Below are 11,042 nucleotides of genomic sequence, written 5' to 3'. Positions count from 1 at the left end.
CCCATCTTGGAACCCCTTTAAAGAAGAGATTTTACTAAGCCGGGGGCAGTGGAAGAAGGATGGATTGGGAGTTTGGGATTAGCAGATGCAAACTATTATATACAGAATAGATAAACAACAAGGTCCTACTGTATAGCACAGGGAATTAGATTCAATATTCTTTGATAAACCATAATGGAAAAGACTATGAAAAAAGAATGTATATATGTGTAGAACTGACTCATTTTGCTGTACAGCATAAATTAAAATAATATTGTAAATTAACTATACTTCAATTAATAATTTTTTTCAAAAGAAGTGATTTCAGGTGTCAAAAATGTCCCCAAAGAGAAAACTGTACAATTTAATTCTCTAATGAAGTCCTCTTGCCTGTTCTGCAGACCTCGGCATAATCCTAATTTTGTATTCCTTCCTTTTCTGTCCTTTTCCCAGCAATGGGATGTAGGAATAAATCTTTCAAGAACAGGTCAATAATGGTGTGAAAGTAAAGACGGCCCATCATGATAAAAGTTCCAATTGAAAAAAAAAAAAAAAAAAAACCCCGAAACCTGACTTGTCCAAGTTGCATTCTGGGAAATGGATTTTGAAACTAACTCTTTGGCAACCTTGAGAATGATGTGCTGTGTCACAGGGGAAAGATCCTTTTGAGAAGCTCTCTCATGTTCATAATTTCCTCTGAACCTAGACAGGAAAGGCAAGGATGAGCTGTCTAAGCCATGAGGATGGTCAGCCTCTCGGTCATTCCTCACCTGTTGTGATCACTTGTGTTCCACACAATGTAGATTAATGTGTTCAAGTTTCCGTATGAAGGTGAAAAATTATTGTGCCCCAAATGGTTCTGAGGTTAAATGAGTTTGGAAAGCTCAGGGTTAAAGAAAGTTTAACTGGCCTCCTTCCTCTAGGTCTTCTCTGAGACCTTAAAATGTTCATGGACATTGGAACCTCCAAGAGGGGTCCATAGGACTCCGGCCTCCTAATCAGATTGGACCACAGACCTTGTTTTTTAAGAACTATCTCTTGAGATAAGGGTTTGGCAGACTCCACCTTGAGAAGTGCTGATCTAGAGGAGCTGGGACAAAGTTTGTCTTACTGACTCTGGATGAACAGAACACAGCAGTGAAAATGGTTGTGGGTATATGGTGTGGGGTTGGGAGTTTCTAGAAATCTCTGAGGTTAGTAAAAATCCCCTTTGGGCAAAATAAAAGTCTCATAGCCAATAGGAATAACAAGCTAAAAAAAGTCATTAATACTAATTATTTAAGGTATTAAATTGACAAACAAACCATATTTGCAGGTGTTCAAAATCTTCTCTGAGACAAGTGGTGAATTTTGCCTTTTCTGTACCTTAGGGTTTTCATCTGTCTAATGGAGTAGTGATGTCCCCCTCACAGGATGGTCATGAGGACAAAGGACAATATGGGCAAAACATGTAAGACTCCTGTAGATGGTGGCTTTATTCCCATTATTATGATGAGTGTTTTTTGGAGGTAACACCTTCCCTTTATTATACAGGTTTTTGATGAACTAGTGGTAGGTTCCTATTAAGATCATCCGGGAGAACATTTAAAAAATATGCATGCCCAGACCACTACTCAGTCCCCATGAATCATAATTTGGTGATGATAATGGGGAAGGATGCATGTGTATATGAAAAAGTTTCTCCCTGTGATGGTTATGATACATCCAAAACACCTTCAATGCGTTTAAGGCAAATTTCTAAGTTGGGATCCCGCCTCTCCTGTAGTGGTCCTGGGATATGGTCCTTGGAATACAAGGTTTCTGTGGTTCAATAAGTAGAAATCTTATATACTAGTACCTCCCTGCCCCTCCCTTGCCCTTTATTAAAGTATCTGAGAAGTTCTGCAGGACACACTGTTGGAAGACTTGTAACCTATTGCCTTCTGATCTTATAGGACAGTGCAACATGTATTTTTCTTGCAACATCTTTGTTCAACACACTTGAGAAATATTATATATAGAGTTAGTCAGAAGAGAATTCTGTCCATATTCAGAAATCTTTTTGCACTGAAGACATAAGGGAGAGGCAAGGTCGCAAAGAGCAGCTAAAATTCCTCCTCCCCAGGGAGCTGGCTAGGCCTGCTTTTATTCTTCCTGCTGTTTGTTACTTACATGTGGAAAGAATATTGAAAACGATAAATGTGTGTTTTCAAGTAAGCAATTCTGGGTAAAGTCTGGGTGAGAGTCAAAGGACCAGGGAGATGAGCTACTGCAAACCTTAAGTGCTGAGACTGGACAAACTTGGCTTTGAATCCTGGTTCCAATACTTCCCAGCTTAGTGACCTTGGGCAAGTTACTTCACGTTTCTGTGCCTCACTTACCTTATATGTATAAGAGCTTTAAAAAAGGCATTATTATTAGTACTATTTATCCCTGTTCTTATAGAACTGGAAAAGCACACTTAAGCAAAGTGAGGGGGAGAATCAAGAAGTGAAATAGAATAGAGAATTCTGGAAACTTTCAAAATCAAATAAATCTTGTTCCCTTTACAAGTGAATTTATTTATTTTGGTAAATCATTACACCAAGTACCCTATTAGAATTTAGGGTTAGAGTTTGAGAGATGTGATTAACTTGAATTAGCTGGTTTATAGCAGTGCAGCGTGAAGGACCCTTTCATCCAGCTCTTCATTCTAGTCAAATCCCAAACTATCAGACTAATTAATATACAAGAAACAGCTTGGGAGCCACTGCCAATGGCAAAAAAGAGAAGGGACTGGGTGAACCTCAACAGTGCCGAAATAACTGCCTGAGAAAGAGTAAAAGACTTAGAGTTATGGTGAGGATGTTGGGGTGGGCCAGCTGAAGGGTAGATTTACAAACGCACACACATTTTGCTGCTCCTAGAACTTAAAACAACAACAAAAACGGGGGCTTCCCTGGTGGCGCAGTGGTTAAGAATCCGCCTGCCAATGCAGGGGACACAGGTTCGAGCCCTGGTCCGGGAAGATCCCACATGCCACGGAGCAGCTAAGCCCGTGCGCCAAAACTACTGAGCCTGCACTCTAGAGCCTGCGTGCCACAACTACTGAGCCCACACACCACAACTACTGAGCCTGCAAGCCACAACTGAGTCCGTGCACCACAACTACTGAAGCTCAAGTGCCTAGAGCCCGTGCTCCACAACAAGAGAAGCCCCCACTCACCACAGCTAGAGAAAGCCTGTGCACAGCAATGAAGACCCAACACAGCCAAAAATAAATAAATGAATAAATAAATAAATAAATTAAAACAACAACAAAAACCAAAACCCGATAGAATAGAATAGAAAGTTTCAGCGTCCTTTGCATGCAGTATGACTGAGGTGGCAGTCTTACACACTCACACACATACCCACATGTGCATGTGGATAGGTGTGTGTGTGCAATATGTATTTCTTATCGTGACTTGTGGTTAAAAAAGCTTGAAAACCTTTGCTCTAGAGGGCAGCCCACAGGGCCCTGAGCCAAGAAATAGATTATTTTGTGTCTAGAATGGCGCTGTGAGCTTACCCAGATCCCGCCCTACATTTTTGTAAACACTGGGATGATTGGGTGAGTGTGACAAGGACAAGCAAAGGAGAGAAAACTCAGACGCCAAGCCCCAGGGCAGTGATTGACTCAACAGAGCCTGGACACCAATGGGAGGACCGAGCCACTATCACAACCACAAAGCAAGGTGACGGCGCGGTGGCCATGGTGGTTTCCATTCCCACTGTAGGAACTGTAGCCGAGGTAGCAGCCATAGACCATTTACTGTGTATCTGCAATGCAGCAAACCCTCTAGTTTGTTCTCTACGTTCCTTATCTCACTTGAATCACACAGCAAAACTTGGGGAGAGCCATTCTTATTATTCCCATTGTAAGGATGAGAGAACAGAGTTCAGTCATAGAAAAGCGATTTTATGAGAACTGTTCATCTGGGGCTTTGAGAGAGGCAAAGTGAGGTATGATGAGTGGCCTTCTCTTGAGAAGTTTCTGTCTAGATAACGAAACGTTAGCTCATGAGCATCTCTGAGGAATGAACCACTTGCCTTCCTTCTTCTAAATCCCCTGATTCATTCGTTTTCTCCCTAGCCACAGGCTGTCAGGATGAAGAGGAGTGATAGAATTTTATTCTTTTCTATGTATAGAGCAAGGTACCAGATGGGAAATCAACACTTTCAAGGGGAATTTTAATAGAAAACTGGAATATCACACCCAGTTTTGATCAGTCAATGAATATTGCCTATGAACGCCATTGATATTTACTGCCAACTATTTACTGGTCTCTTACTTACTATGTGCCTAGCTTCATGCTAAGTAATTCATGTACATATTATTTTATAATCGAGCAGGACCTTATGGGGCCTTTTTGGGGCTGACCTCTCCCCCATATTCCTTGCTTTAGTTCCTTTCTGAAGTACCTAGATAATAGTATCTGATGCACATTTCCTGAGTTGTTTGACAGACATGAAAACCCCCATCAAATGGAAGATATTAACTATTTGATGACCATGAGCACATAGCCCCAAGACCTAATGGCGCCTGTGGATTGATAAACCCTGTGACACCACCCTGTTCCCTTACCATCAACCAATCAGAGAATTGTGCATGAGGAGATCACATACCCTGTGACCCCCCTCCCTTAGCTGGCCTTTAAAAATGTTTTCCTGAAACCCATCAGGGAGTTCAGTCTTTGTGAGCACCAGCTGTCCCAGACTATTTGTATGGAGCCTTACAATAAATGCTGTGTTTTCCTTCACTACGACCCAGTGTCAGTAGACTGGCTTTACTGCATGTGGGCAAAAGCAGAACCAAGTTTGGCTCAGTAACAATTCAGTCTTCAGAAACACCCTATGGAGAGGGTACTATTTTTGTGCCCATTTTCCAGATGAGGGAATGAAGGTGTGAGAGGGTAATAACTTGCCTTAGGTGAGACAGCTAATAAATGGTGGCGTTGGGCTTTGGGTTCAGCTCTGCCAGACTCTAGAGCCTGGGCTCTTCACCACCAAACGATCATGATTCCTCCATGATATCCAAGGTATCACACACATAAAGTGGGGATTAAATTAAAATGTTGATGATCACTCCCTGTCCTTAAAGAGGTTTCAGTACTGTTGAGAAGGTAAGACCTACACAAATGGAAAAATAGTTAATGATACCTTGCTGCTTTTTTGCTGCGGTCAAAGGAGTACTAGAAAACATTCATGGAAGGAGAAATTGCTGAAGCTGAGCTGGGCAGGATGAGCCAGGATTGGATAAGCACAGAAAAATGGGTTGGTCTTGAGTCATTGAGCAGATACTAGACTCCTCGGTTTAGAGCAGAAAGCAGTTTCTTCAGTTGAATGGAGGGGGTCCCCATTTAAGGATTCTGAGGCCTTCAGCAAGTGCTTTACCTTTCCCAAGCCTCAGTTTCCCCATCCATGAGAAGGGGATGATATCCATCTCAGAGAGTTGGTGGGAAGATTAAGTGTACCTAAGTGCCTGGGAAAAGGAGGCATCTACTACATTCTCCTCTACACAACAGATTAAATAAAGTCTCCCAGTAGGACTGGCTGGCATCTTCCCTTCGCCATTCCAGTTGAAGATCTTAGAAAGAGCCCTACCTGCTGTGTGAAGCCCTTTACAACATGCCTCTGTTTGAGGTTTGTCTCTCCATCCAAGTTGGAAGTTTCCAGATGACAGATCCCACTGGGGTCCGAGGAAAAGAGGAGGAGTGTGTCGGCTGGGATGATCTCATTGCATTGCATTTGGATGAAGTCCCCCACTTGCACGTCCTTCCAGCACTTCTGCGTGTAGCTCTGTTCTTTTCTGGGGTTGGAGAAAGACAGGGGCAGAGTGAATGTTAAAGCTCTCCAGAACATGAATGAGTGAATGGAAAAGGTCCCCCTGCACCTAACATCCTCCAGTCAGCCTGTCACAGGACTGCTCTGTATTCTACCTTGCCCCAAATGACCACTATCATCATCCCTAGAAAAGCAAAGCATGATCTATAGAATCCCACTAGTAAAGAGCCCTCCTTCTGACCATGTAGACTTTTGATTGACTGTCGGCTATTGACTGGTTGCTGTGCTCAGCCCTTGCTTTCTAGCAGGAGAAAAAATTTAAAGGATAAGGTGATTATATAGTCATATTAACATAGTATTCTTAATATACATCACTTCCTAGAATACCCAGTTATCACTGTAGAAAGCAGGGTCACAAAAGAATGGAGTATAGGAAAGACTGCTGCTGTTTGTGGGTGGAGAGCGGCAGTGGGAAAGGTGAGAATATAGACCATTGTCTAGGAAGATCTGGAGTGGTGCTGAAATAGGAAGCAGGGAATTAGGAAGATGGCACCAGGAACTTTGATAGGATGGGCCCCACAGTGACCACAGGATCAGAGGGCTAAAGAAATCTGAGAAAATGATGTACTTTCTCTTCCTATCCAATTTTTCAAGCTTGGGTAATAACAGGGGCAGCAACAATTGTGAATTTAACATTTCTTCCGTGCCAAGCACTAGGGTGAATGAATACTTCATTTACTTGCATAATAACTCATTGGAGGAGACGTTATACCCATCTCATAATGAGGAACTTGAGGGTTCAAGAGAAATTTCCCAGGGCCTTACAAAAACAGAGCTGGACCCCAAGTCTGGGTCCAACTTGACACAAAACCCAGTTTTCACTGCTTGAATATCCTACCTCCTGGAAATCATTCCCCTCTTTCCTCTCCAGTGGCATGGCAGCATCAGCTTTATAGCCCTGGCAGAAGGACTCGCTACTCCCCAGGGGAATACATTCCATTTCTAAGAGCCCTCATTTTACGAAATTCTTCCTTCTGATTAGCCAAATGTTGAACTAATTCTGCTCTCCCAGGCAATCTGATTTACTTCATCTTCTACCATATATATATATATATATATATATATATTTAATGAATTTATTTTATTTTTGGCTGTGTTGGGTCTTTGTTGCCGCATGTGGGCTTTTCTCTACTTGTGGCAAGCAGGGGCTACTCTTCGTTGCGGTGTGCGGGCTTCTCATTGTGGTGGCTTCTCTTGTTGCGGAGCTCAGGCTCTAGGTGCCTGGGCTTCAGTAGCTGTGGCTCATGGGCTCTAGAGCGCAAGCTCAGTAGCTGTGGCGCACGGGCTGAGTTGCTTCCAGGCATGTAGGATCTTCCCGGAGCAGGGCTCGAACCAGTGTCTCCTGCACTGGCAGATGGATTCTTAATCACTGCGCCACACAGGGAAGCCCTAAAAAAATACTTTAAAGTATCCATTAGGTGTCTTTTGAAGCCTTTTGGACTTGCCAAGTCAAATTTAACTTTCCAAGTGTCCTCAATTATTCTGTGTGACACAGATTCAAGGTCTGTCTTAGAGGAGAGGGCTCTTCTGACTAAGGCTGTGTTTGGAAATGTTCCTCTCTAAATGTGGGATCTGGGACCAGACCAATATTCCACACGTGGTCTTTTAAACTAAGTCCAGCTGGCTTGCAGCTGGATGCCTCTGAGCCCATCCAGGCCTGGAGAAGCAGGCTCTCTTTTGCTCTTTTTCTCCACTGATGCTGAGCCTCTCTGGACATGTTACTGCTTCTGTTTTTGTTGGAATCTGAGCTGCCCTGGGCATGACAAGACCACTCTTCCACAGAGAAAGAGACGTGACAAATTTCACTTTTCTCCTCTGAGTTCGTAAAAGTCCTTGAGGAGGATAAGGGTTTGACGCCTTCCTCCTTTCTTTGGGGGCCCTCTAGAGAACCCCAAGCAAGCCCTCCTAAGACCCCATTTTCCTTGTCAAAAAGATCCTTGCAAAGGACTCCCCCAGTTTCCTGAAATACATGCACATCCATCTGGAAGACTTTTGGAAGGCCAACCAAGGGAAGATCGGATCAGAGTCTATAAAATAATCAGGGATTACAATTAGGGAGCAGTCTTGTAACTCTAAAGACCCACAGAGTTCTGTGGAAGTGCCCATGCTCTAGGGAGCCCAGTGCAGCAGCCACTGGTTAACCGTGGGCAGTATCACCCAAACGGGGACCACTTCTGAGCATTTTGTGGGCAGTGCATCTGTAGCATTTTAATAATAATTATTTTAATGGAAAAAGGATGTAACAGGTTTCTAAGCACTTTTTCATTCCCTCAGCTTATTTTAGAGCAGACTATCATCTGCTCTACATTATTTTTTTATTTTTATTATTTTTTACCATGAAAAATAGAGACAGTCCCCCCAGATCTGTTTCTTGCTGTCATTTCAGAAAAACATTTATCTGTTGATTCAGGGAAGAATTGTTTTTTTTTCTTTTTTGTTTTTTTTTTTTTGTTTTGTTTTTGCGTTATGCAGGCCTCCCACTGTTGTGGCCTCTCCTGTTGCGGAGCACAGGCTCCGGACGTGCAGGCTCAGCAGCCATGGCTCACGGGCCCAGCCGCTCCGCGGCATGTGGGATCCTCCCAGACCGGGGCACGAACCCGTGTCCCCTGCATCGGCAGGCGGACTCTCAACCACTGCGCCACCAGGGAAGCCCTGTTTTTTTTTTCTTTAGAGCAGCCTTGGGAACACCTGTTAAATGTCCAAATATAAAGCTACTTGAAGAAATTGGAATGGCAGATACTCTCCATTGGAAAAGGAATCTTGTATGGTGAAGGAGGGAGGCTTTCTCTATTGCTTTTTTTTTTTTTCCTTTTTGAGAGGACACTTAAAAAAAAAGGATCCTTGAATATTACAGCAAAATTGCTCCAAGGAATAAAGGATTATCACTCAACTTGTCTTTACACTTCTGCCCTTTGACTTCTGCCCTATTGGGTAATGCCTTTGGGGATGGCCCACCATTGGTTGCTTGCTGTAATCTCAGCAATCTGGCTGGTATTGAGATTAGATTTAATGAGCACACCTTTGACTGTGAACAATATCCTGACTGCCAACACTTCCAGAGCACACTGGTTCAAACCAGAAGGTTTGCAAAAGCTAGTTGGGAACGCTACATACATAGACATACCGAAGGCAAGGCCAATGCACTTCCACCCGTGAACACTGATATTCATTCTTCTTCCTTCTAATAAAGGGCTCCACTGCATATTATGGGATGTAAATTATTAATGGGATGGACGATGGATGTTATGCAGATGAACTTATGAAATATATGTGTGTGTATATATGTGTGTGTGTGTGTGTGTGTGTATTTATGAGCAGTCACTTCTGTGAGTTTGGCTGGAGTGCTGACTTGTCAATTCCCATAATGATGATAGGTATCGCAAGGTCAATGGAACCACACAAGAAGCTATAAGTCAGACTGGTCTCTGTTTTCTTTCTATTATTCTTTGGGTCCCTGGGAGGTCCTGTCCAGTACTGCTGTCCTGTTAATAATCGCCTGTCTTTCCTTTAGATGTCATCTTCTCTTCCTTAGGATGACATGCAGTGGTGAAGGGACACTCTTCATCCCTGTTGTAGGCTTACCCTCCCCAAAACAGAGATTGCCCATGTCCGGGTCGTGCTGCTCAAACAGAGGCACATACACCTCCAGGCACACATCTTGTCGTGTGTGTCCAGGAGCACTGAAGTTATGGGAACAACATGATTTTTGGGGTGTTCAAAATTTTTTGGGGGGGACATAATTTAGTAATTTAGCTGGTACAAAATTTGAAGAATTTTATATTTATATTGACCCAAATGTAGTAATATTATAGAATCAGAGTCAGATTTTATAGGAATCTTGGAATAAGAAAAAGTGACATCAGGGACATTTCCTTCTTGCACTGGGTTATTCTGTGCTGGTTTCCTGATCCTCTGGGGGCCCACTTTGTCTCCTCAACTGTGGAAAAGGCAAGGGTGCATAGCTCCAGGGTTGGGGCGTCCAGCCCGAGGAGGTGCTGAGTGGCTGAATCCAGCTGAGGCAGAAAAGCGGCGTGCTTCTGCATTGAGGGATGCCCAGATGTGGCCACAGCTGGCTGGGAGCCACCTTTGGGAGTCATTCCTGGGTTAATCCAGCCCGTTCAGAACAGCTGCCCCGGGTGGACACATGCACACACTCCTGGTCATTTCCCTGCTCAGTGAGTCCACACCTGGGAACTGATTGCTATTTTAGTTTTGTGGCATGTTCACTGCTGCTTAAAAATAAGACAAATCGATGTGGCTGGGGACGAAGACTCCATCTGGCAGATTCTGCCTTGGGGAGAAATTAAGTGCAGTGCTAAATGGCTTTCTGAGAGGAGATAGGGCTTATTAAGAGGTAAATAAACAGCAAGAGAGGTTTATAACCAACTGGATCCTGTGGGGAAGCAGGTGAAAGGGGGGAATGGAGGAGGAGAAGGTGCTTAAGCTTCCATTTCTCAAATACTATGTGGGTTTTGTAAAAAGGGTTTCAAGGAACTAGAGTAGAGTGGATTTCTCAGGAAGCTTAGTTGTCTGTGGGATTTCCCATTCAGTGTAAGATGATGAGCTGACCTGGGCTGTCCTTCAGGAAGCTGGAATGTCAGGCCCAGGATGGTCAGCATCACTACCCCAGGGTGAAAGGGGAAGCCAGTGAGAATGAGTGCAATCTAGGGATTAAGAGTGGGTTTGAATCTCAGCTTCACCGCTTACTACCTGTGTGACTTGGGGAAGTTACTTAATCTTTCAGAGACTCTGTTTCTTCAGTTGAAGGTAATACGTGTATTTGCCTCAGAGGGTGATTGGAAGGATTAGTGGCATGACCCATGTAAGGGACTGAGATCTTGGTTTTGCACTTAGTAAGTACTTGATGAATACAAGCTTCTTTTATGATGTTGATGACAATGAATGTTAATGCTATGGTGAGGGCTAACCACCACCGCCAGCCCCAGCATTTTCTTCTTCATGTTATTGGGATGCCTGCTTTATGTCTGTGATTACATTTCATGAATTGGGCTCAGGCACATAATGTGCAAACACAAGGAACTTAAAAAATCCAAACATTTTCCCCACGTCCAGAAAAGAAGGACCCAAATTCAGCCTACTGAAGACTAAGGGCTCTGGATGCTGGCTACTGGGCAAACTCCCAGAAAAATACATTGTTAAAATCAGGGCTGCCCATCAAGTTCTTTGTGGATGTTGACAAACTAGTTCTAAAGCTTATA

The 11,042-nt window shown here is 43.5% G+C and overlaps 1 protein-coding gene across 1 annotated transcript in view; it reads right to left on the bottom strand.

Moving 5' to 3' along the window:
• Positions 1-11,042, bottom strand: part of ATP10B (ATPase phospholipid transporting 10B (putative)) — a 128,526-nt gene that overhangs the window by 104,345 nt on the left and 13,139 nt on the right. Inside the window, exon 3 of the mRNA XM_060092608.1 lies at positions 5,584-5,788. Coding sequence (XP_059948591.1) covers positions 5,584-5,788 — 205 coding nt within the window. The remainder of the gene's footprint in view (positions 1-5,583; positions 5,789-11,042) is intronic.

This window comes from Mesoplodon densirostris, chromosome 3 (assembly GCF_025265405.1).
Source record: "Mesoplodon densirostris isolate mMesDen1 chromosome 3, mMesDen1 primary haplotype, whole genome shotgun sequence".
In the NCBI taxonomy this organism is placed as follows: domain Eukaryota; kingdom Metazoa; phylum Chordata; class Mammalia; order Artiodactyla; family Ziphiidae; genus Mesoplodon; species Mesoplodon densirostris.
The sequence above is the reverse complement of the archived record's forward strand: the minus strand, read 5'-3'. Positions and strand labels throughout refer to the sequence as shown.